This window comes from Nipponia nippon, unplaced genomic scaffold (genome assembly GCF_047370975.1).
Source record: "Nipponia nippon isolate SJK-2023a ecotype South Korea unplaced genomic scaffold, ASM4737097v1 scaffold_19, whole genome shotgun sequence".
Taxonomy (NCBI): Eukaryota; Metazoa; Chordata; class Aves; order Pelecaniformes; family Threskiornithidae; genus Nipponia; species Nipponia nippon.
Genome location: NW_028262335.1, coordinates 8,641,723 through 8,668,012, shown reverse-complemented (window position 1 = coordinate 8,668,012; position 26,290 = coordinate 8,641,723). Strand labels below are relative to the sequence as shown.

The 26,290-nt window shown below is 51.0% G+C and overlaps 1 protein-coding gene across 5 annotated transcripts in view; it reads left to right on the top strand.

The window, feature by feature from the left end:
* MEGF6 (multiple EGF like domains 6) overlaps positions 1-26,290 on the top strand; it is a 109,459-nt gene that overhangs the window by 43,666 nt on the left and 39,503 nt on the right. For 3 of the 5 annotated variants that reach the window (XR_015704288.1, XM_087755324.1, XM_087755323.1), the window contains exons 5-6: positions 7,036-7,158; positions 25,872-25,994. Coding sequence is in view for 4 of the 5 variants with exons in the window: in XM_087755324.1 (XP_087611450.1) it covers positions 7,036-7,158; positions 25,872-25,994 (246 nt within the window). In the remaining variant the exon portion in view is untranslated. Of the gene's footprint in view, positions 1-7,035; positions 7,159-15,078; positions 15,330-25,871; positions 25,995-26,290 lie in introns of those variants that run through there. The other 2 variants (XM_087755326.1, XM_087755325.1) reach the window with 2 other exon arrangements.

The following is a 26,290-nucleotide window of genomic DNA, read 5'->3' as shown; positions in this document are numbered from 1 at the left end:
AAACAAACCAGATCTTTACCAGTTATGCTGCGTATGTATCTTTCCTCTAATCAAGCTCTCGTTCCTGCCTGCCTTTAATTTAGTGGGGATGTGAGTTATCTGAAGATTGGTGCTTTCAGAGGAGCACAGATTATCTGAGAAAATGTGTTATATGTGTGAACGTTCGGTACAATATCCTCTTATGTGTTCGTAACTCTTTCTTAAAAAATAAAAAGCAACCTTGTATGTATTCTACAAACAGAGATGAACTGAAACCAAGTTTTAACAGAAGTCCCGTAAGAAGCATCATATTGAATTCATTTGCGTTTACATGGCACTTCAGTGAATGTATGACTAAAACTAAGGACAGGAAGAAATCTTTCTCAGGGAGCAGGTTTCCAGGAGCCCCTTGGTGTCCGCTGTGTGCGACCTTGGAAATCAAGTGTAGGTGGAGCCTGTGGGTGTGATTCGAGGCGACCCATACTTGGTTTCAAGGGTCTGCGGGGAATCTGCGGAGAGGAGCGAGCAGAGCCCCACGCACCCTCCCGCTGCCCCGTGGCTCCTCTGCTCTGTCAACACATGGAAATGCGAGTGCACGGAAGGGCGGCCCTTCGTTGCTGAGGTTCGGACTGGCTCACTGGTGTTCTTGGACACTGACTTTTTTTTTTCATTTTGAAAAATCATCCAATGGAGGCGAAAATCTACATTTCCCGGGTGATAGGACCTATGGGAGTAATCTGGACGCAGAAACTGACTCGGAATAACCTGACTGGTCTCCTGCAGTCCTGCCTCCGTGCACCTCTCCCCTCCGCAGCTGAGATTTTGAGCAGCCTGCAGCAGCCCGGTACCCATAACCCCACACATTTCTGGGTGACTGCGCACCTGCAGTCGCGTTTCCAAGCACTGATAAGTCTGTCTGCCGTCATTTGGTATCTCGCGGTTGAGCCACGTGTAGCTTTGCGCTCTTTTCTTCCTCAGGATTGTCTTGTAAAAAAAAAGCTCAATGTTCAAGTCCAAGTGCGGATCACGGTCTCTCAGGTTGGATTTGAATTATGGAGTTTGGACAGGCCTAAGACTATCACCAGAATAACACACTTTGACTGGATTCCCTATGAGAAGTATGAAGGATCTATGAGTTCTGCACGGCTTCAGTGGGAAACGGTAACTTGGCCCTTCTCGTGCTCCAACCTAGTCCTGGTTTCCTTGAAAGAATTTCAGACCTTTCAGTGAACTTGAACTGAGTTTTGAGTTTGACAGGAAATATAAGTCCAAGAAAGCTCTAGGCAGGATTGATGTTGTACAAAAAAAGTTGACGCAAGGCGGTGATTTCATGAATACGTGGTCCGTGGGCCAGGCTCGGCTCTCGGCTGCGTCAGAGAGCGACGGCAACGCAGGTGGTGAAGCAGCGCTGGGCTTATGCTGGTGCTTCAGAGGGGAGGAGCGGCCAGCGCCTGCTCAGCGTGCCCCGCGTGGTGCGGGAGGGCGGCTGTGAGTGCCGCAACGCAGCCGGCCCCTGGAACCCGCGGCCGTTCCTGCAGCTCTGCCTTTGGCTCCCGGTGCACCGTTCCCTGGGGGGAAGGAGAGAGGAGAGCCTTTGTAATTTTGGGTGGCATATGGCATGAATGCCTAAGAGCTTTAATGTAAGCCAAGCACACTGAGTGAGGGAACGCCTGCAGCCATCACACCTTTCTCAAATACTAATGGATTGTTTCAAAGACGCACGACAACCTCCAGGGAATAATATATAATCTTCCCTCCCGAGCGTGCCGAGGGCCCACGAGGACCGATTCCAGCACAGCTGCTCCTAGTTAGCTCACAGCTTCAGCAGGGTCAGGTTTGATTTAGGGACCAACCTTTACCACTCTTTGTTCGTGCCACCTGGCTGGTGGTGACAGCGGATTCATAGCTGCCTGGCAGAGGCAAAATAAATCTCATACTTCTGTGCTGAGGGTTGACTACAATTTCAAGGTATCCTTTGTCCAAAGATCTTATAACTCAGGATGGCCAAACAGCCCCAAACTGATGATAGCAAAATAGTCAACCTCAGCCTCTCCCCCTTTTCGGAACAAGGCTGGGCTGTTAGTACCTCAGAGCCGCTTTTCTGCCGGAATTGGCAATTAATGCCCTTGGAGTGCAATGGCAATTCATGCTCTGACGTGCTAACAGCGGCAGGGGACAGGGGCGTGCTCTGGTCTTAGAGCCATCCAGGTTTTGGATACACCGCGGGGAACGAACGCTGAGCCGCCCAGCCCACGCCCTGGCCAGCGCAGGACTTCCCTCTGTTGTGGGCTTTCACGCTTTCCCTGGTCGCCCTGAGCGGACCGCTGGGATGCCCTCCTTCGGAAAGCCGGGTGCCTGGCTGGAAGTGGCAGCGGGAAATCAAACCGGAGCCGGAGCAGAGGTCAGCTCAGAGCTGCAGTGGCTCCTGGGCAGGAGCGAGCGGTCAGGATCGAAGTGTACGAGGTAGGCAGACAGCGGTGATGCCGGGGCGTGTGGCTGGGGGGGATGAGGAATACTCTTCATTTTCTTGATAAATCCTATGTTTCAGTCACGGAGGAAGGAAGTTTCATAATGCTTTGATAAACACAAGCTCTAAGAAACTAAAAGTAGTGTTTGCAGAGTCTAACCACAGTGCTTATTTTTACAAAACGTGGAGGCAAGAATAACTCCTGCTCTCACTGTATCCTTCTGGGGAAACTTACGGCTTATGGGGAAGCTGCTGAGATTGTGTCCATTTAAAAGATTAAAGGGAACTTTATACAAAAGCTGCTGTTAAAAATAATAATAATAAAAAAAACTTCAAATATGCTGGACTCCAGCTGTATCCAGCACATACCCAGAAAGGCTACAGAGCCCTTCAGGCTCCGTGACAAATTCCTCTCCGTCAGAGTTTGCGAAACCTGACAGCAAAGCCTCTCCAGAGGGCAGCGGCTGATTTGCGGCTTTGCTCGGAGCTGGAGGACACTGAGTCCTGGTGTGGGCCCAGAAAAAGGTCAGATTTACAGCTGAAGGCACCTTTGTGATTTCTGGTTGTCTGGTTGCTTGGGTTTGGCATTCGTTTGCCTCTGAAGTGCAAGGCGTGAGCCCCAACGTGCAAAGCACAGCCCGAGCAAACAGCTGCTTGAATCCCTTCAAAGTGAGCTGCTCTTTTCTGTAGACATTCATTCGAGGTAACCATACCTCATGTTGCCCAAATTGGCTTTGTGCCAAATGCTTAAGATGTCTTTCCCGCTCCCCTTATGGTTTCTGTCTGTCCTTCGTAAGGCCGTAATCTGGATTTATGGCCTCAGAAAGGTCTCCTCCACAGCGACAGATTGATGCCACAGGCGCAGCTTTAAGGTGTTGCTGTGTGGGAAGCCGAGCAAGAGGCTTATTAAACCATGAAACATTATGAGGATGAGCAGGACTGGGACAAATTTTTGGATCATAAACTTCTCCCTGGATGCTCCTAGCAGGCTACTTGCGTTGTGGACGGACCTTCAAACCGATAAGCCTTTCTTACTCCTCTTTCCTTGCCTAACTCAGCATGACAGATGTTTCATTGCCTCCAGCTGCCCTTTTAGCTTCTAAAACATCAGGTTTTCAAATTCATAAGCCTTCTCAAAGTTTTACAAGATCCTACAGGGTCGCATTTCCTAATTCCCCCTCTGCTCTCCGTAACAAGTCCGTAAGCATCTCTTTGAAATACTGCCTCGCCCAATCAACGTGTCTAACCACCGGTGCTGTTTGTGTAAATAAAACCCGTGTGATAGTGGTTATAGGAACAAGAGAGAGAGCAGGAACAAGAATTTTCTCTTGTATTTGTGAGCGTCGCTCACAGCACTTAGGATCGCTTTTCTTACAACACGTAAGGCAGGGTCCGTCGTGCCGGCTGTTAGCGTAGCTGCTAGGGCTGGCGTCTGGCTTCAAAGCAGCTCACAGCGGGACGGTACGTATAAGCTTTGCCAGACCTTTGGTGAAAATAGGAAAGCCATTAACTGATGAAGGGTTACTTTCCAGAACTGGTTTAAAAAGCTCTTCTTCTTACAGCTGTGACAGTAACACACCTTTCTTCAAACGGATACTGCATTTAGGCAGTTACAGTACATGAAAATCTAATTAAAATTTATGGAGCCATTGAATTCATACTTTTAACACCTGTAGTGGAAATCTGCTGTCAGAGCGAGGACGAGGGAACCGCTGGGTAGCCCTCCTGCTAACCACCGGGTAGCCCTTCCCTCTTGCACAAAGCGTTCGGAATGAACCGTGGGTCTCCTAACGCCGGCGGGGTGCTGCGATGGGAGGATTAAGCAAACATAAACCCTTGGGGATTTCGTTAAGCTCTAGCAGGTCTGAGAATTTCTGAAAAGTAAAACAAAACTTGCACTGTCTGGTGTTTCAGAAGAAGTTAGGGAACTCTGAGCCCAGACAGGACTGAATTAGAAGAGGCCGAGGGAATTAAATGGTGGGTCTCTTTGATCACATCGGCCTTGTTTTGATCACTGTCCTCTGACTCTATTCTTGGCTGGTCATACATTTAATTCTTTATGGCTTGACAGGTTTGCGCACTACCCGCAGCTACCTTTTATTGTTGTTATCGCAGGAGTGATCTAGTGCCTGTTTTATACTGAATAAAGAGCATCACTACACGGATGCCTCTGCAAAGAGCTTTTCCGTGGGCGGGGGAAGCGCTGCCGGCAGAGAGCCTGCGGTGGATGCCTGCGGTGCGGTAGCAGCTTTGCCTGGCCCTGTCCCCATCCCCGTCCCTGTCCCTGTCCCTGCTGGCTGCTGCAGTCACACCTGCAGCAAGCGCTGTGCACGCGAGTGCTGCGTCGTGCCGCCCCCCTAACTCAATGTCCACCTTTCTTTGCATCTAACGTGAAATTTCACGTGGCGCTCACAGCAGCAACTTGCTTCAGGTGCGCTTGTTATGTGGAGCAAGCTTGCAGCCGCGTGTTGTGTGGGAAGCGGGTGCCTGACGCAGCAGCTCCCCGGCCGGAGGGAGCAGGACGGAGCTGCTCGCCGCCGATGCACCCTCACCCGGCAGGCGAGAGCAGCCCCAGCAGCACCATCCTCGCGTGGCTGCGTGGACGGCACCCAGGCGCTCTGCACTACTTTGCAGTCCCTGGTTTGCGAACCACTAATTTAAAACATAATGTGATGGCTCACGTCGATACTATTTATTTTTTCTTTCAGTGGGACATGCTAATAATGCGTGCAAAGGTCGATGGCTGTCCAGCGGGCTCCCTCTCTGTAGCATCCTGCAGTAAACGCGGCCTGGCTGCCTCGCGGGGGGCTGCGTGGGCTCCTGCGGTGTGTGCCCGACCTAGCCTTGCTCCCCGGGGGATTCTGTCTGCGTCTGGCCACAGAGGCTGCGGAGCTCGAGCTGGGCTCAGAGCTAAGAGCAGATGGAAGTGGGGCTGGCTCCCAACAGACCACGAGCTCTGTCGGCTCTGGGTGAGCAAAAGAAAACCAAGATTTATCTGCAGTAGCAGAAGGAAATGTACGGCATACAGTATGGCTGAAGCATGCATTTTTGGCAAAGCTACAGCTCATTATTCTTCCATCCAGACCAAATGCCTTAAAACAGTATTTGTGTCCATTTTTCTACTTTTAAGATGGAAATGCTTCTTTACAGAGAAAAAAAAGTAGCTTCTTAAGCACAAATACATTTTTAGAGTGCCTTGCTTAGTGCCAAATGTCAAGAATTTGCCAACAACTGATCAGTCTTTTTGCAGCCTCCTCATATATTTCACGTCTAACTGCAACTTGGCATTTCCTAATCTGGGGTTGATTTTGATCTGTAACTGAAAATAATGAAATGGCCTAACAACGTTGCTGCGGCGCAAGGTTCCCTCTGCCGTGCTGGAGGCAGCAGGCGTTCCCGAGGCTGCGGCAGGGACTGACGTCCCTGGCTGCGCATTCGTATTTCTCCCAGGGACTGAGGCTGCGCGGTCTGCGCGGGAGCAGGGATTTGCAGCCGGGCGGTGGGAGAGGCTCCCCGTGGCCAGGTCCCTCTGCCCACGCTTCCCCGAAAAGCCTGGGCAGCTGGTGCCGCTGGGCTGCTGCCCGCAGCTTCTGGAGATTCCAGTCTGTTCGTCTGGGGTCACGGAGCCAGCTGATGCGTTGGGAGCCTTGGCACCATATGCAGACTGGGATTTTTGGACTAATTAAAGTAGCTATCATGTATTTTGGTGAGGTGTGAAAATGCTTGAAGGGAAAGCATCTCCAGTGCTTATTCATAGCTTCTGGATGGACTTTTGGGAGGATGCTGCTTCGGAGTTAGAGGGCAAATACAGCTTTCGGCTGGTTTGGGTCCCCGGTTGTTAAATCTGAGGAGCTGAACTGAGGCGTGGAGAGAGCCCATGTTTAGGTAATAAGGAAAACAAGGCGGGTGGCGATTCCTCCATTTTCACCTGGAGATGAGTCATTCACTCTATTTAAAGGTAATTTGAGAAAGGTCCTCTGTGTTCCTTAAAGGTCTGGCCCATGCTCTGCTGAGGGGAAGAGAAACCTCCGGCTTCTGTAGGGTAACGTGACTTATTCTGGACTTGAGTTACACAAACGAGTAGAAAAGGTGTACTATGGGGATGTTTTCATTTTTACAATCTTTTAGTTTAGTCTTCTCTGGATTAATACTCTTCAGGCAACTTGTGCAGGTTTATTTGAAGGAATTTTAGTGGAGAAGTGTAGTAGTTCTACCCCTCTGATTTAAGATAAGAAACTAAAACTTGTAAACCAACAGATTTTTAATGTAGAGAAATTTGGTCTTCTCGTTTTCATGAACAAAATGGCCATTACGGAGTGAGGCATCGTGTTGTGATAATGAATATATTCTTATCCGTGCGAGTGCCGGCCTCCATCCAGGGTAGGAATCCTTTGGGTAGTGACATCTGAAGTGTTTGAGCCCATAACGAGGGGGATCATTTTGTACTGGTTAACGCTCTTTTTTCTTATTGGCACTGCAAATTTAATAATAGGAAAATAAGCTGTAATAAAATTGTTTTTCCTCTCTGGCAGTATGGCAGCTCGGTCTGGCAGCAGAAGCTCAGCTGTGCTCCCCCTTCTCTCTTCCAGACGTGAACGAGTGCGAGGTGGGGAACGGTGGCTGCGAGTCCCAGTGCTGCAACACCATCGGGAGCTTCTACTGCAAGTGCGCGGCGGGGCTGCGGCTGGAGCAGGACGGGAAGGCGTGCGCAGGTAGGGCCGGGGCTGTGGCGTGGTCGCGACCGCTGTGCTGACGGAGAGGCTTTCGGGTTTCCCCTCTCCTCTCTCACATCCTGCACCCTCCTGGTGCTGTTCAGCCATCCGGAGAAAGTGCTCTTTCTGCTGCACGCTTAGAGGTATACATGCCGGTCATAGCAGGAAAGCCTGGCCTGGAGAGAAGTGTAGTTTTCAGGGTGAGATCTTGGCCCTGTTGAAGTCGATGGTGTTTTATTGCTTCAAAAGAGATGAGATTTCTTCTTCGGAGTCTATATTGTTCCCTGTCTTCCACTTTAAATCTCCTACTTTCAAACCAAAGTGGAAGAGAAGATGCAATTTTGTGTTTGTAAAATGAAAATACTAGATGGGATTTGTGTTAGCATAGTACTCGGAGCAAGCCTTGCATCGTATGGCCATTTCAGCTCCTACAGCTTGAATCTGTACTGTAGTGCACTGAGTAGACTCCCCATCCCCTTCTCCCTGGGCGTTATCTCCGCAAGTGCTGCGTGTTCGAGTCGGCTGGAGCTGCAAGTCAGAAAAATGCAAAAAGCTATTTGCTTATTGGAGCCAAGAACAAATACTTTTTTTTTTTTTTTGAGTATATTGCAGTTCCAGGATTCACTGACACCTTTACTGGGCTCCTGCAGACCAGAAAGCTGAAGCTCGCATATTCCCTAGTGCCACGTTAAAGTGCCCGCTGCAGGGTACTCTACTGATTGCTTAGGATGGTCGTGTTTTGTGGTGGAGGTCTAACATATTTTCGGCACTGGTTTGCTTAGGAGAAGTCCAAAAGTATTCAAAATAATTAACAAAGATTGCTGACAAACTGGGAAAGAGTCATTTCTGTGGATATCGGTTTGGACATTAAAGAATTCTGCAGAAAAATGTCACTTTCTTGCCAATTTGGTACATTTGTCTTGTTTTGTTGAAAATAACTGAAAAGTATTTCCTGGCTCTGTACCACTGTAGAGATGTGTGAAATAAACAGCTCTGCCCTTATCTTAGCCAAGCTAAAATATTTTCAGTTTCCCCAGAATTCCCCTGATGAGGATTAGCTTCCCAGATGATTAAGAGGTTCAGGATTTTGGTGGAAACAAACAACCCTTTTTTTTTTCCCCCTTTTTTTTTTTTTTTTAGGGGAGACAATGTGAATCCCTGTGCATACATTCGTGGAATTATTTGCCGTGAGTTGTGCCCCCAGAGCCCGCACGTGCCCCCTCTCTCCCCCTCGTTGTACTGGAGATGGCGGCCCACCTCCCTTCCTCCCCCTCGCCCGAGCCGGTGTCGGGGTGCACAGGGGTGCAGTAAGTGCCGTCGTCCTCCTCCAGCTCCTCGTTCGTTCTGCGTGTGTTTGCTCTTCTGCAGGTTTCATCACACAACAAAAGAGCATGGGCAAGATTAAGCCCTAAATTAACTGAGACTAAAGTTTGCATTGGGCCACGTCGCTCATATACTCCCATTTTGCTCAAGTGTAAATCTCTACCCACTGGCAAAGCGGGTGCTAGTTAACCTCTCCGTGGTTTGTACTTCTCCATCAGTCTTGCTACTGTGATAGTGGGTGGACCCTGCTGTACTCCCCACTTCTTACATTTGTTATTTTTATATCAGAGGAGAAACTCTCTCCAAATACCCTGAATGCTAATGCACGCATGGAGAAAAGTGGACGGGATTAGACCCGTGTTTGTACAGACAGGGGAGTTTAGAAAAGACAAAAGGCACTGATTAATGTTTACAGTTTGCAAAATATTCAGCTCTTCTTGATCGAAGTCCTGATGGAGCCAGAATAAAGCAGCCTGGGCTTCAAAACATGAGGTCAGATATTTGGAGCCCTTTCTTGGCTCCGTGTTGGACAGGAGGGTTTGGGCCTTGCGCCTTTCCCGAGGGCGGCCCGAGAAGACGAGTCGCGGGTCCAGAGGCGGGCAGTTTACTTGCTTCACCCTTGTGACTTCGTTCCTGGCTCGGAGCGATGCCAAGCTGGCCTCTTCGGAGCCCTCCTCTTTGAAGTATCTGCTAAACAAATAGCTACGCAATAACATCAGCAGGATGCTTTGTGTGGAGAGGCAGGAAGCCACCGGGACCCAGTGTTTGCTTCTAAGGTAGGAAATTTTTTGAAGAAAAAAATTGAGTCTCGGCTACGTAAGGACTTCCCAACCTAACCTCTATTCAGAAAGAGAGCGATTATAGCTCAGGGAGAGCTCGCTGCTTTTCCTGCCCAGAATTGGTTAAAGTTATGTTGATTCGCTCTCAGTAGAAATGTGGGAGGTGGGGGATACCATTGCAGGAGCAAGGGGCAAAAAAATGAATTTCTTTTATGCCAGGGTGTTGACTGGTTGGCTGATGACTGGGATCTTAAAACAAGTGTCTGTGTTCTCCCGCAACGCTGCAAAGAAATATAAGTAGTTCTTGAAATGTGTGGCTGTCCAGAGCTTGGCACGCTTGTCAGACACAGCGACAAGTAGGGATGGTCACAGGTGACATCCTCCGAGCTGCAGGACCCTCCGGTTACTTCCCGCGCTCTGCCATTTCCCACTGCCAGCAACGGCCACCACGGGCCGGGGCCGGGGCCGGGGCACGTGTCCGTGCGTGTGTGCACGCGTGTGCGTGCACGCTTCTGGCTCAGACCTTGCCTGGTACCTTACAGGATGATTCCTGGCTCGGTCTTATCCATGAAATAGGCAGACGGGCAGTAGCAGCAGCAGTGTTTGCCTCTCCAGTCTGTGTTCACTTCTAAGCTAAAGGGATTATGGTTAGAAAGAAAATCCTCCCTTGGATTTATTCAGTCCTGGGCTGCTGCTGCCAGGACAGGAGCCACCTCGCTCTTGTACCCATCTGGGATCTGTCTGACAAGCTCCCTTAGTACTGGCACTGAGTCCCTGGGTGGTACCAGCTCTCATCTTTATTTACGTGGTTTGAACTTGAGCTAGTGACCTACCGTTGCAAGGAAATATATTTTAGGCACTACTAATTCTTATATGATTTACCAGTATCAATAACATACAGCTGACTTAGGTGCTTGTAGAGTGTTTCTGTTTTGTTGAGTATAGGCTGGTTATCCTTGTAACCATGAGCCTCTCAAGTATTTCTGTATTTCTAATTTATCTCCAGTGGAAGAGCTGTGTGTAGAGTGGTTTGGGGACATTATGCGTTGGGTTTTTTACGGGAAACAAACCGCTTTTCTACAACAATTTTTGAGGTATGGCAAATTCTAGGGGAGCTCAAGTCCCATTTGAACAACATCTTCTTGAGGTTCCACTACACAATGTGACGTGATAATGTCAGGGACCTGAAAGACGTGGAAGCCCCTTTTCTAGATCCATTGGCCACCATCAGTTCAGGTTTAAGTTACGTCCCAGGGAAAGGAGCTCATTTTTGCAGTGGTACTAAGTCATCCTTCACCTTCAGCTCTCTGGTTTTGCTGTAGGAGGTTTTGCAGAAAACCAGGCCCCTTGTGCACACTTCTAGAAGAGTTGATATGCACAGGGCTCTCCACTGGGCATAGGCGTGATGGAGAGAGCTCAGCCAAGTATGCAGCGGACAGAGCTCCCAGAAAGCATCATAAACCAAACCTCTAAAATATGATTCTCACAAACTGTTGTTTATTTTATCCTTCCAAGCGCCTTTTCACATAGAGAAGCATATCTGAACTTTTCACAGCCTTCTTAGGACAAGGACATTAGCTGGAAAATTAAATGAAAATTCACATTTTTGCTGGATTGTGTGTAATAAACCCAATTCAGCACATGGCGGTCTCCGCTCATTTAATTACCAGCTAACGTTTTCCTTACGCACATGTAGAGGGGTTCAAAAATCTGTCTGGAATAGATTTCAGCATGCAGCCCGTGACTGGTATGTGTTAAATTTCCTGCGCCGTTAGTTTATCTGACTCTTCATCAGCCAACGTTACAGCACGGCACAACGCCCGAGCTGCTGGTCCACGGAGCCAGGATGTCATGGCTAACCAGACTGGAATCTGAAGTTCCCCTCGATGCAGACGGATTGATCCAGGCAGTGCCGGACTTCTCCCTGGCCTCAGCTGAGAGACTGTCAGGAGACAGAAGTGGGCAGTGGCTCCCTAAACCGTGATCGTCTGTTAGCGGGGTAGCTGTCATTTTGAGCCCAGCTGCAGGTGATGAACCTTCCTCTTTCAGCTTCTGAAACCATTTGAGTAGATGACCTTGGGATTTGTGCCAGACAAGCCTTAGCCTGATGAGGAGTTCCGGGAACTAGTATGTACCAGTGCCATGGGGCAATTAACCCAGGTGCCATTACAGAGCGCCAGACTAGGGGAATTTTCCCCTCTTTAAATTCCCCTTGAAATGGATCAAGGAGGCTCATTTGAAATGAGCCATCTCCCAACTGGAAGAGGGAGTTCAAACTCTGCAGCTGGAAAAACTAAAAGCTCTCAGCTTTTCCAGTTTGTACTCATTCCCGTTTCTTCCTCTAAGCTGTTCCTGTGGTATCTTCTTTGGTCAAAATTGATGAATAAGATGAAAACTTTGCCCACGGTAGCCCCAGGTAGCTGAGGGTGGAAAGCTAACCCTAAACAGGTCAAACATCCTCCATGGAAGGGCGAAGCATGTCAAAGATGCTGAAGCAGGAATGGTTAAGCGCACGTCCACTGCTCGCCCCTCCGTCGCGCAGCTACACGAGCCAGCAGCCGTAGATCTTTCTGCACGGCTCGTTCCCCCGGCAGCCGTGTGCCGCGTGCTTCTTGCACACCAGCCGAGGTGACGGCTCGCACGGTGCCGACCCCCGGGGTCACAGACCCCGTGCCTCCGCCCGTTCATCTCCGTTCCCCTTCCCTGTTCACCTCTTGCGTTTTTCTGGGCTGCTTTCCTATTCTCCATTTGGCTCTTTCCTTTTAACTGTAGAATCCTTTTTAAAATGTCAGAAGAAACTTGGTTTGGGGCTTGGGTAATTTTTGGATGAAGATTCAAGCACTCATGTTTACCTAAGCTGGCTGACCTGTGCCTGTGCAGGGATGAATTAACTCCGGGGCTTAACACGCCGTTGAACTGTGAAGTGCCACATCATCAGCTGCAACTTGTTTGGGTTCTTACAAGAATTTATTAATGCTAAGCCTGAATCTGAATGAAATTCCACGAGAGTTACGGGTTCGGTCCAGCTCCGTCCCTGTTTAAAGAACTCCTCTGGATGGTAGTGCTCTCCGAGCTGCCTCCACGGGAAGCGGTAACGATTTGCTGCTGACCGTAATGTGTTACCGTACTCAAACCGGCTCTTAGTACTTAATCAGCTGAAGTAAATTAGGTGACAAGGAAGCTCGAGCTGGCTCAAACCTGGCCAAGCATAACTTATGACATAAGCAGGATTCAGTCGATGTTCAAGCCTGGTGTACTTCTGATACATGTGTTATACCACAGAGCCATTCGGAAAAGCCTGAGCCTCTCATCATTTTTTATTTTTTTTTTTTAGCAGTCTACAAAAATATGAGATTGAACACGTTTGTCACATAATTTGTTGAGCACCAGCAGCTGTGCTAGCGGTCATTTCTGCGGTGCAAGGAGCAAGGGCGCTCTGTCAGGAGCTGCGGGTGCCCGGGTGGGAGGAACGTCCCGGTCGCGGAGCCAGTGGAAAGGTCCCTTTGGTTGGTGCTTGCGGAGTCAGGGAGTCACTTGAAGAGCTGCGCTCCCTGTGATTCATCTGCATTCCAGGCAAGCATAATTTAACATAGACAATGTCTTAATAACATTACTGAAGTGAGGAAGTCGGTCTAAACCGTTTTTCATAGCTCTGTGGCAACATTCGTTTTTGCATGTCAACACTACTGGAAACGTTTACAGAAGTGCCAACGCGAGCCATTGTAATGGCCGCGGTGTCGCTGCTCGGAGGGGGCGTTCCCAAGGAACCGATCCGGGCCAGCAGTGAAAACTCACAATGCCTGGCAACGCGTTATTTTTAAATGGGTGAAGTTTGGTTGATCGAAAAGTGGCTTCTAGCGGGCTGGCAGCGTGTGACGGCACGCCCGGGGCGCAGCGCAAAGCGATGCGATGGGCAGCCGGTTCATCGCGGCACTTGGGGAGTGCAGGTGGAATTTCTGGTGCCTCTCCGTAATACCCCTCCAGCGTTTCCCCTCTCCTGCCCCGTGTCCTCTCTCCCCTGGTGCCGAGCATCTCCTCGGGGAACCCTGGCAGACCTACGGGGCAGCGGGAGGAAGGTGCGTGTTAAACAGCAGGCGGGCTGTGGCACATTAGCAGCGTGCACTGATTTTTCCTTCTGCAGACTGTTTCTAAAAAATTTGCAGCATCTTTGAGAAAGGTTACATTTTTTTCCACAAAGCGACTGACAAATTTTTGGGTCGGATATTTTTGTTAAACTCAAAATATTAATGAGAAGCATGTGGACTGCTGCAAGGGGTGAATATTAAGATGAGCTGAAGCGGTCCATGAAACGTTAGGAAGCTGCTCTTGCTTGGAACCGTCTGCGCAGGGGACTCGTGACTCGGGTCCACCTTCCTTTGGAAACCGCTGCAGCAATAGCCTTAAATTGTTATTTTCTTCCTGGATTCAGCTTCTCTCTGTGTTTCAAAATTGTTCATGGAATACTATTCATTGCAGTCTAAACCACAAGTTTTAATTTGGAATTTTACTACAGCCAAATAATACTGCTAAAATGTCTCAAAGTAGCAGGCCCCGCTCTCCCCCAGCTCAACCCTGCAAGCACATTGTTTCAAAACATTCCAGAAAGTTAAATGAGGCTGTTGAGCTTGCCTTTGGAAAATCCAATAAGCTACTCTTACTTCTTGCTTAATGAAAAAGGTAAAATAAAATTCTAGGCTCCATCTTACAGGAAACGGTAATACGATGGTTTTCTTTGGAGTAGCCGCAGTGGCTGTTCCTCGTTTCAGCTTTGGTTTGTTGATGAAGATTTCTTTTTTTCTTTTTTTTTTCTTCATTATTTTAAGAAAAGCCCCGTGAAGGTTTAAGGGGGAGGTCTCTTTTTTTTTTTTCCTTTTTGCGAGTTAAGGACTCGCAAGGCCCTTGCTTTTCTGTGGAGGAGCTGGATTTTACCAGCCTGTGCACGCAACCTCGTGCCTGGCCCGGGCCTGGCCACTCGCAGGGGTCACTGGCCAGAGCGGGCCTGCATGTGGGAGACGAGGCTCGGTGCCCGGCGGCTCTGCCTGTGCGGCTGCTCTCGCCCTCTGCTCCCCAGCAGCTGCGGCCGAGCTCCCCGCGGGCAGAGCGATGCCGGGCTGCTCTCGGGTGCTGTGGGAGAGCCTGGCCACCGACGACCTTGTTTGATCGCTCGCCAGACATGTTTTGGGCATGTTTGTCGGCTTTATTTCATGGTGAAGGTTCTGCCGCGGTTCCGCTGCATCCCCAGCGGCCGCCCCTTCCCCTCGGGCGGGTCACGAAGGGGGACAGCGCCAGGCTCCCGCTGCTGCGGGGCCGTGCTGCAGCCGGCTCTCTGTCCGTCCCCCCGGCAGCACCCCGGGTATCACGCTCCCCCGTGCCCTGCACTGTCTGAGCCGCCTTCCACGCCCGGGAACCGGGAAAGCCCAGCCCGCACCCCCGCTCCCTCCCCGGGGGCGGCGGTCGCCGAAGCCGAGCCCCGGCCCCGGCCCGCAGCCTCCGCGGCTCCTCCCGAGGGATGCGGCCTCTCGGCCGGGCAGCCGGGAGCGGTCCCGGGGGAGCCGGCAGCGGTCCCGGGGGAGGCAGGAGCGATGCCGGGCAGCCGGCAGCGATGCCGGGGGAGGCGGGAGCGGTCCCGGGGGAGCCGGCAGCGATCAGGGCTCGGCCTCACCTGCGGGGGCGGCGCGGGGCGGGCCCGGCCGCGGGCAGAGCCGCTCCTCCGCGCCGCCCCGCGCAGCTCCGCGCACCCCCCGGCTTCCCTTCGCTTGGCGGCTCCTTTGCGTTTTTTTTTTTTTCCCCCGGCTCCTGCAGCTCGGCACCGTTTCGTCTCCGGCGTGCTGCGGGACTCCGCGTTTTGTGGGGTTGGGGGTTTTTTGTTTGCCTTCTGTCTGAATGCCTGTCAGCTTTCCATCATGGGACAGGAGCAGAGGCAGTTCTGGATGCTGCTGTGGTGCTTCGGCTTCTTGGGTGGCATCCCAGGCACCGCTGGCAATCACTACCACTACCTCTGGAGAAACTGCTACCCCTGTTACTTGGGGCGCGCGGGGTACGGAGTTGGCCACGCCGAGCTGAGGCCAGGTACGTAGCCGGGCTCGGTGCCTTTGCAGGGGCTCTCCTCCTCAGCTGCTGGGTTTGGTGCCTTTGCAGGGGCTCTCCTCCTCGGCTGCTGGGTTTGGTGCCTTTGCAGGGGCTCTCCTCCTCGGCTGCCAGCTGCACGGCGAGCCCGAGAGGTTTTGCTGCTGCTGCTGCTGCGGCAGATAACTGAGCTGCCAGGTGGGAGTCCCGGGCTGGCAGCAACTGAAGTCACAGACTGGTGACCTGGCCATACATTTGCCTGTTTGCATCGTCGCTTCGCTTTGTTGTAGGCACAGTCTGCCTCTGGTGGGTTTGTTACTCGGAAAAGTCACTTCTGACAGAGGGGGAAAGAAACTCTTCTTTCTTTCCATCAGTTGCTGTGCAGCTATGTGGCTTGGTTAAAGATAGCTACTGTGCAATATGCCTTTAAAAAACAAACGTATACATTTTGTTAGGGTACGTTGATTAGTTTTCTCTGCAGTTCCAAAGGATCTCACCCCAGTCCAGGGCAAATACATGAAATATTATACTGTTTTATCATGGAAAAAAAACCCTGCCTTTCTCTCTGCAAGACTGCCTGTGCCCGAGTCGCGTGAGTATTGTATAGCGGAGCCTCGCAAAGGACAGAGCTCGGTGTTACTCAGTGTCCTTTCGTGCATAAGGGGAGTCCTCCGGCAGCAGTGACTGGGGTCAGGAGCGGGGGAGTATGCGGGCTACAGCCGGTGGGTGCAGCCAGAGGAGTCGTCTCATGGTTACTTCTCTGCGCTGAAATGCTCAGGCTTCCCAGCGGCTGGTCCAGCCGATTCCCAGCAAAGGCATCCCAAGCCCGTCGCTGTGGACAGTGCCTGGCCAGCCTGAATCCCCCACCGGGCAGGTGGAGGGGACGGAGTCGCTCTCTGCTCCCGTCATACACGTGCAGCGCCTGCTGTCGATGGCACCCCGGCATGTCAGCATGCCTTCGGAAAGCCAGCAGCGTTAACAGGCGGTGGCTGGAGGTTCCAGCATACCGCAGGGTGAAGGACTTCCCTGTCAGTTCTTCCCTGCCATCGAGAGGTTTACGGTTTTTTGTTTGTTTGTGACTTATGAGACTTGCGCTTTCTGCCGCACTGTGTCAGGCACTGCAAGGAGGCAGTAAATACTTTTTTGCCGCTTTGCAATGTCTTTCGTTGGACGTTTATGTGTGCACTGGCTTATGTGTGATGGTAGATGGGGACGCTGAGCGAGGTGTGAGGTCTGCGAGTACGCGCACCCCCCCACATCCCTGTTTCCTCCTCTATGTGCTCAGCTGACTTAGCGGCAGATAAAGCTTGTGGTTGCCTGAAGATTTAGGAAATAATGGAGAATATGTGAAGTTCACTAAAGACTTTGGATGCTTGTGAATAATGTAGACATCAAGGAATGCATTATCTCATCATGAGATAATCCTAATAAGTAAATGCCCCAAGCAGTCGGTTATAAAAGTGATATCAGTGTATTTGTGAGATGTGCCAGACCTTTGGAAATGGGGTGAGTTGCTGTTTTGTTATTTATAGATCAGATGTTTGTCTCAAACTCAGCTCGCGCTTGCCATCTCCATCCAACTACATTAGCTCATATGACTTCTCCAAGACAAGCTCCTGAGATCCAGCTTTGTGTCTGGAATATGAACTCCAGCCTGTCCTTCCCTGCCACATAATCCACCTGATCCTGATTCTGCTTATCTGGGCTCCACGGACAGGTAGCTCGCGCACGCTCGCGGCTCTGTCCTGAGTTTCGGGTGAGGTATCTTTCGTTCTGCAAGGCTGAGGCGTTTCTCTCATGTTCAGGGAGAATGTCATTTAAAGCTTCAAGCAGAAAAGCAAAGCGCCTTCACCCAGGCCTTTTGGCTACTCTTGCAAGTGCTCTGAACCCAGGGAAAAAAGTAACGTATCTACTGAAAAGCGTGAGGTCTCTAAGCCTCTTTGTCCAGGAACGTGGGTTTTTTCATCTTCAGAAAAGGGGTGAATATCCAGACGTTTGCAAGCCAAAATCTGGCAGATAAGCTAAATATGTCTTTCCTCCAAGATGTCTAATATTCTTACATAGTTTACAAAGAAGTAGGTGCAGATTGCAAAATAAAATAAACCCAGTCCAACATACCGCAGCCTTCAGGCCCACCCGACTGAGAACAACCAAAAAAGACAAGAAAAAAAATATTCTGCTCTCTTTCCATCTCTGGAAACAAGTGAATTTTTGACATGTTGCAGCATGGAATACCTTTCCTGAACGGTACCTTTGACAGAACCGGCAGACAGAGGGGTAAAGGCTGGCTCGGGTGAACACCTCCGTTCTCTCCTCCGGTGGGACGAGCCTTTTCGGTGCAAGTCGCTGATGTGCACTAGCAGAGGGCTGGGGTTTTGGCCTCGAATCTTCCCGGAGCACTCGCAACTGCTGTCTTCTCTGCACTGCCACAGGCGCTCTCCGGACCTTGCTCTGCGGGTGTTGATACACGAAACAAGGTAACTTTTCAGGAACCGTAATTTCTGCCTTTGAATGGAAGTAGGTCCTCAGGAGAGGTGACCCGAGACAAGGTGCTGGGGGGAAGGTCCCTGAAGATGGCCCCCTGTTCCGCAGCCCCTCACCCACCAGCATGCAGGTGGATGCCCCAAGGTACGCGGCAGCGGTCGGACGGCAGGTGCTGGACGGTGGGAAGCTGGCGTCACGCTTGCAGCTGGCAAGGCAGAGGAGACGATCATAGACGCGTTGCTAAACTGGATATTACTGCGGTTTTGGTTGATGATTTTTCCTTTGCTGCTTGGGCTTCTCTTCGGCAGGTAGCAGCAGACATTCTCTCGATCATATGATTTTTACGGTACCGCACGCTGGTTTACTTGAAGCGCGTTCCCATTTGCCAGGCCAGGCAGCGCTTGCTTCTGCGCAGAGGTGTTTCCTTCGTCAGCCAGCTGCAAAAGCAAAGCAAGCGCAACGATCTGCAGTATGTGCGTTTCATCGGCAGTTTTACTGTACGGAGAGGCGGTTTGTGTAACAGCGGCGTACATTTCATTGAGTGCCTTAAAACGCATTCTGTGTACAAACAGCGCTCTGTTGGATCCGTGTGTTAGTGCAGAGTGGCTAATTGCAATGCTCTGGATTATGGCCTCGCACAGCTAACCTTGACAGGAGAGAGCGCTGCGCTCTGCTGGGGACCTCCATTAAATCGTCACAGTGAAGTAGACCTGGTACCTCGATATTTTCTCCGTGGTCCTCTAAAACATGTCAGAAAACAGCGTAGTGGCTTTGCTTTGATTATATGGCTTCCGTGAGCCTGTGAGCTCCTTCAGCAGCGGCCTGCATTTCCACCAGTCGGTACTGCTGCCAGGTACGTGCCCGTGTTTACCTGGGTGCGGTTAGCCTCCAGAGCACGGCGCGGGGACCAAGCCGACGTGTCTCCGCGCAGGTACGTCTTCTAGTCGAAATGACGTCCTGCAGAGAGAAGTGGGGTCAAAGCAAGCTGCGAAAGAAGGTTTGAGAGACCGAGTGTAGCAGCAAGTCAAGGGCAGGCTGCCTGCTTGTTGTTACGTGCACCTCTGCTCCGCTCTATACCTAATTGCCAGCACCATCCAGAGACAGAAATGTGAGCACAAATGAGAGCTGGGCGACTCTCCCAGCTGCTGTGCTTGAAGGCAAAAAAAGGTGAGCTGAGGACAAAGCAAGCGACTGAGGCAAAAACAGCTCCCTGATACATTTTCACTTCATCAGATTATTGTAAAACCAATGCATCTGTTCCTGAAGTGCCTTTGGAAACTGCTGCTGTTGAGGATGGCACAGGTAGCGTGGGAAAGCTACGGGCATCTCCCGTCTGTCTAGGAGAGGCTGCAGCGGAAGGAATGCCAGCTCGGACAACTCTGTGGAGCTCTTCAAGAGCCTTCAAGGCTTTCCCAAATGCCTGTTTTACAGCACGATGAAAACTGAGGGTGTGGAGGCATTTTGACCGCCCCAGATGACCTTGCTGCTTTCCTCACGTGAGTCACTCAGATTCCAAGCCGAGACCAGCCTGAGGCAGGCACCGTTCTTCCTCGCCCTCATCCTGGAGGAGGGAAAGGCTTCTGAGTTAGCAGAGGGGGGATAAGACATCGTCCTCTCCCATGTCTTCCTTGCACTGTTGGACCTTGCCATTGCTGAGTCCTGTCTGCACGCTCTACATGGGGAGTGTGGAATAACAGGGCCTCCGAGCTCTCCAGGTTATTCGTGCTAGAGGCTGTGCAATACACGCAAGAGACGAAGTAATGTATAGGGCTTTTTCCTTCTAACATGTCCCGGCACCATTCTGCGCCCCAAGTTTCTAATCCGTGTCTGTAGTGCAGGGCAGCAGCGGGAGCGCTGTGCTCCTCTACCCAGGAGCATTCGGCTTCGGCCATCCAGCGTGCCGCTCTGTTGGTTCGTCTCCTTCCAGGCTCTTTACTTCTTAATATTGCTGAATTAGCTTCAACAAACTGGTACCAGAAAGATAAAGTCGCTAAATCCCACACATGCTCATCTTGATGGATTTTAATTAACCTTTTTCCTGCAGCCCTGCTCTGTAATCCAGGCTAATTGCCGCAGGGATTAAAGCCTGGCACTGCTGTTCGACCAGACAGAGAGAACCTTAGCAGCGTATCTACTGCCTGCGCTTCCAGCTGGGATCCATCTCCTCCTCCTCAGCCTTTCAGAGGAGATAAACTGCCTCTGTACCAAATATTTAGTAATTTGCAGAGCTGCTGTTGCCACTTTCTTTCCTCTGACATGGAGTTCTTGTTTGAGATAAATCATAGTATTTCTTCCCGAAGACCTGTGCGTGGTCAGGGAGTGCACTTAAATACAGCCATCTCCTCGCACCCTCCTCCTCTTGTGTTCGTCTTCCCAACGTTCGATTACAAGCGTTACCGCTGTTGGTCCACGTAGCCGGTATCTGCGGTCCGATGGATTGTTTCTGTTTGGGGAAGAGGCTGATGAGGGCATCAGCTGTTTCTCGGGTGAGCCCCGTGTCCTTGCGGATGAGGACGTGAACTCCAGTCTCCATACGCCGCAGGGGAGTTGCCCTCCCCAATGAGCCAAGTCCTGCTCCCAGCCTCTCACTGCATTTGGTTTTTGTGTCTGTCTCGGTGGGCTTCGGCCGGTACCCACTGCCCTATCCATGCTGGCACGGCGGAGTGCCCAGGCACGTGGGCTCGGCGTGCTCCATCCTGGCGTGGCTCTGGGTTGCTCAGTGTCAGCCACCCTCCTCGGCAGAGAAGCCTGTGTGCTTCTAATTTTCTTTCTTTGGCATATTAATTTCAACCAGATTTTGTCAGCTCTCCAATAGCTCGGCATGCCACAAACCGCATCTGGCAAAGTGTCGTGTAGATTTTCGGATCTTTGTACTGCCAAGACGTGCACCAGGGGCAACGTGACCCTTTGCAGGGATGCTCTGTCCTGGCCCCAGAGGAGGCTCCTGCTGCCTCCCGGTTTGTATTGCCGGGTGAATCACTTGCTGGCGAGCCTTGTGACGCCTGGGCAGGCTGGAGATGCTGCTGCTGCTGCTGGGGGTGGCCAGCGGACCTGCCCCCTCCTTGTCCCTGGGGCCAATGTGTCGCCCTTCCTCCATCACACGTCCCGCTGGGAAATGCAGCTCCTGCCTCTTTCCTCTCTCTGTGCTCTGTTGTCTGTGCAGGGTGTGGGAGAGCGGTCCTGGGCTGCAGGACGGACCCTGGTGTTTGGGCATGGCCGGGCAAGGGCCACCTGAGGTGTCCGGCGGAGTGGGAACAATTCCCATTCCCCAGCACAAGCTGCTGCTGTCCCTTGGGCAGGGCAGAGCGATCCTCTCGGATCCAGAGCATGCCCCGACACACCATCATTGTGGTTCCTTCTTTTTAGCAGTGCGTTTCAGGTCAAACCAGAAAAAGCCCTGCTATTTCACACAGCTGTGAGCAAGCTCTGGCTCCTCTCCCCCGTGAGCGTTCACGCAGCTGCTGCGGCAGGCGCAGCCCGCGACTCCACAGGCTGAGGACCGAAGGCACCCCGTCCCCACCAGAACCTGCAAACTCTCCATCAGAGAGCCAGGCAGTAGGCAGAGCGGCTGCCCAGGAGGTGCCTCTTCCCTCTGTGCGCTCATACCGGAGTTTGAATTTGGTTTGGCAAATGGCACAGTTGCGTTATTTCCAAAGACACAAACCTAAGATTTCTCGGGGGATGACGCTGCTGCCCTCCCATCAGGGGTGCGAAGGATGGGAAGCTTTATTTTGGTCACACCATCGTGCAGTATACGTCCAAAAAGCTCTCTGTTACTGTAGGAGGAGATAAGCGAGGCTCCAGAAGGAAAAAGGGGACGTGGCGGGTCCCGTGGGAAGCGTGTGCCGTGAAGGTGCTGGGTGTTTCTGCAGCCGGGCCGCGAGGAAGGACTGGCCGCTTTCCCGGGCTAGGGTGGGACGGGGCAGAGCGGGGCTTGGGGTGGGGACAGCCCTCCGTCATTACAGAGATTTAGAGGGTGAAAAATACAGAGGGGGAAGAAGAGACATTTAGAGAGGAGATGTATAATTACTGAGTACGAGTAATGGGGTGCAAGGAAGAAGTTTATTCAACACATCACTAACTTTTTTGGACGGTAAATTATCTACGGTTTCAGATTAGAGCTGAAGGGAAGCAGTGGAATAGTCGTTTAAATTCAGACCAAAAAACTTTATTACTCTTTATAATATCTTCCCAAACCCCAGTTTTACTGTTCTTGAGCTGAGTAGAGCCAGTTCTGTGTATTAATAGCTAATGGCGATGGACCTTGTGCAGTCTCCTCTCAGAGGCGTCAGAGCTGGACACCCAAGCTCCAGCTTTGTGGGGCGGCTGGGGGGCTGCAGGGTTCGGCAGCTGCCCGCGGCTCTTAGACGAAGGGCTCGGGAGGACGCACGCTCCGGTGCTGCGCCCAAGAACTGCTGCCCTACCGCGTGAGCAGGGGCTGCACCAGCGACCCTGGGGCTCTGTAGCATCCAAACTGTGTGAAACCTTTGCAGAAGACAAGGATTTAATTTGAGCTAGGTTGCTTTGACAGGCATCTCAGATTCATGCCACAGCATTTTTCCCCCCCTGAAAAGCTGGTTTGGATTTGGGTTACTCTTCGGAGAGCATCACTTAAAGCTTATGTTTCACCTCAAAAATCTCTTCATTTTCCTTTCTTTAAAAATTAAGTCTCTTGGAAAACAGGAAGAAAATAACAAAACCTTCTAAAATGCCCAGAGAAGGAATCTATAGTCCACTGACCGAGCAGAGGTCTGGCATTACAGAAATTGTCGTTTTCCGCGGGGTTAATGAAGGCTGTAGCTACAGTGGGGAGCCTCGGGGAAGGAGCCCTGTGCGGCCGTTACAGCAGGACACCAGACGTCAGGGCTGCGGGCTCGCTGGACATCGCCAGGACAGAGAGGGCAGAGGGCCGTTTTCACGTGCTCTGATCCTTAGGTTTGAACTTTGTAAGCAGTGAGAAGCTTTCTAATGAAAAGTATGCTGAGAAAACAAACTTTTTTATTATTACTGTGTAGCTCACAAACACTGAGTAAAAGCAGCATCACCTTTCCCACTTAGCTTCCCACTTCTTCCCTGACCCAGTCCATTTGCTTGCTGCTAGCTGATTTTGTTGGCAATTAGTCGGATGCCAATTAATGTCAAATTTTAGCACTGGCTTCAGTCAAGGTTGCATTTCTCCTTTTCTGGTGGTTTTCGATGCGCTTTGCCTCCCCAGTGAGAGCAGTAACTGCAATCAGGTAAGAGCAGGCTGGCAGGGAGCGGGGCGATGCTTCGGGCAGGGGAGTGGATCGCAGGCGCTGGGCCAGGGTGAGGCTTGCGCAGGTTTTTGCACTGCTGGCTTGCAGAGGCACAGCCAGGGGCAACGCCCTGCCGTGATTCATTGAGGAAATGTTTCTGTATCTTATTAGCAACAGTCATTGACAAAACGGCGCTGGTTCGCTGTTCAGCTTGGCTCTGTATCGTCCCGCTGCCTGCGTGACCCACTTCGCCGTGCCAGCAGGCTCTGCCCTCTAGTTTTCCCCACCGTGCAGCACCAGGCGAGCTGTCGGGGAGCGTCACCGGCTGCCAGGCCTGTGCACGGGGATCCTACCAACCGGCCGAGCCCGGTGCACAGGAATTCTGCTCCTGCTCCCGTGGGTTTAACCTTTCCATCATGTACTGCTTTAAAAGCTCCAGGGAGCTTCAGTGAGAACTGGGAGGCTCCGGGTGAATCAATAGGGTGGATTTGATAGATTTACCAAGGCGAGTGACACGATAGCAGGCAGAATCTAGGATGCAAAAAGAAGTCGCGTGCAGTCAGGACCGTCCGGCGCTTTATACACACAGCATGAAGTCCTCAGTACTGAAAATGTGCATTTTGCTTGTGGCACATTCAAGTTGAAATCCTGTTTAACAGCACAGATCTCAAAGTGCTGTGTCCTCAATCAAGTGTCTCAATTATGGTTTAGCTTTCTATCTAACCGGCGGTAACAGCTTTTTGTGGTACTTAAAGTGCCCTAAACAAACTCAGACGATATATGCCCTTCTCCAGCGTCCCCACCGTGACTGCCCCCAGACCTGCTGTTTCTGAGCCACGTGCACGGCTTTGGTCGCTCGTCATCTCGGCCCCGTTACTTCATTTACTTTGAACTGTGTGTACTTCTGTGAAATTGTTTAGCAGCGTTGCCTGTGGAACAAAGCTGCTGGATGGACAGAGCGTCGTGTCGGATGCTCAGCAGCCTCGAGAGCTTTTCTCCTCGATGCCCCCCTTCAGAGTCAAGGCCTTGGGCTGGGGTTTCTGTGCCTGGGCTGCCCAGATTGCAGCACCCGGGAAGGGTCTGGCTAGCAAGCCCCTGTGCAAGCTGTGTCCCAGGTTCTCTGCTTGCTCGGGGATTTAGCCTTCTCTTCTGGCAAAATCTTGCCTGAGAGGTGTAACGGATAGCAGCAATGCTGTGCAACAGCAGAAAATAGTTGTGCGTGCTGAAGGCGTCTTCACAAAAATGCCGCAAGTGCATAGAAACACTAATAGACGCAAACCTACTGAAGTTTTCCCTCCATGAAAAAGGAATTGCTGGTTGGCTTTTTTGCTGTTTGTGTGGATGTGATCCGGTTCCCCCATCTGACTAGAGATCTTCAATCCTTGCCCGTCTGAAAGGTAGCGTATGTGCATACGTGTACGCACACACGCAAATGGCAGGAATTAAGGAACTGTACAGCTATAACCACAAACATCCCTATTATTTCTAATTACAGCCATATGAAGGAGTCTTACATCTCAGAAACTTGAAATTGCCTTTGACAAGCTTCTGATATGCGTCTTAGTTAGCACCATGTAGCTGGGTGCTCCAAACATTTTTACATTTCTTCTCAGTTCTGGAAGTTATTCCCAGTGCTTAGAGGCAATTTAAGGTCTGTGCAACAGGAATGAATCTCCCTTTGTGTAACAACACACTGCTGTCTACCTCCCTGGTTTTGAAGCTCTGATAATAAAACGTAACAGGATTTTTTACCAAGAACTCATGGGCTGGTTCCCATTTCAGCTCTTGAAAGATTGCTCAGCACTTGGCAGAAGATTTTTCTGGCCCAGAGACTGTCTTTTGTTCGAGGGCCCGTAGTTTTACCAAGAGAAACGGACGTGCGCAGTGTTATTGGCCAAGTGGCTGCCTTGTTGCAGGAACGGCTGCCTCCGTTCTCCCGGGCTTGCTCTGGTCGTGGAGCTGGGGGAGAGGGCTGGGGGGCTGCGGTCAGAGTCTCGCCGCTTGTAGTCTGCCTTTTGTATTTGGGGGGTCCAGTTGGACTTCGTCATGTTCTTAAGTATCGTACAATTACGAACAAATCCTTGCTAGTCACACAGTTGGTCCATCGTAATAACTTTCTCCGGGTATTAACGTGTTTTCTTTCTTGTCTCCAATGATGCATAGCAATTCTGAGCGTAGCTTATCACCAGATAGCCCAGATTTCGCTGCGTTTCAGCGGCAGGTCAAGTGAGTCCCAGGCGTAAATGGTGTGAAATGTGTTAAATGCTTTTTGCGAAGTACTGAGGCGAGCACGACAGTGAAACCTCTCACCTGCGGCACGCGGCCGAGCTCGGTGGAAGCCAGCTTCTGTGCTGCAGCAGGATGGGGCTGACTCAGCAGGACGAGAGCATCTGCTGCTGCAGCGCCGAGGCGTTGAACTTCGCTGCTTTTTATCGCTTCGGTCTGTAATGCTAGGTGTTCACTCCACCTTCCATGTAGGTATGTAAGTAGCAAATGGACTAGCCCAGCCTGTTTTCAGCACATAAAGAAAAGGAAGTGTAAAATCTCAATAAATCCGTAATCTTAGAGCAAATGGGAAAAGTGACCATTGCGAGGTGAACAACCTGAAAGATGGTTTATGCTGATTGACAAATAAGATACTTTTTTTTCCCTGAAATTTCTTAAATAGCTTGACTGATCAAACATAATGAAATGGCAATCTTGTTCCCTCTGCATTTGTTCCTCAAATCTGGAGTCAATCAACAGAGGATAAATAATCCTGACCTCAGGTACCGTCATGCCCACTCCTCTGAATTTTTTTTCCCTCTTCCCTTTTCTTTTGCAGATGTTGATGAGTGCCAGGTCCACAATGGGGGCTGCCAGCACAGATGTGTGAACACCCTTGGATCTTACTATTGTGAATGCAAGCCAGGCTTTCGCCTGCACACAGATGGCAGGACCTGCATCGGTAAGTCCCAGTTTTAAATTTCTTGAGAATCTTTAATTCTTCATAGCCCTTTTTGTACCTGTGGCACTGTACACAGAGCGCTGACATCGGCTTACCCACTCACATCCCTCCTCTCTGCAGGGAATTTGAGATGGCGGTGATGGATTGCCTGCTCCTTCGTTTCACAGGATCCTGGTCGTCTTCCCTAACGTTTGCTGTTCTGCAGTGTGGCCATGTAGAATTTAGACTTCTTTGCCGTTCCTTAGTTTATTCGGGTTCGGGAGAAGTGACTTCCAGTGCTTTGGTGCTTCTGCTGT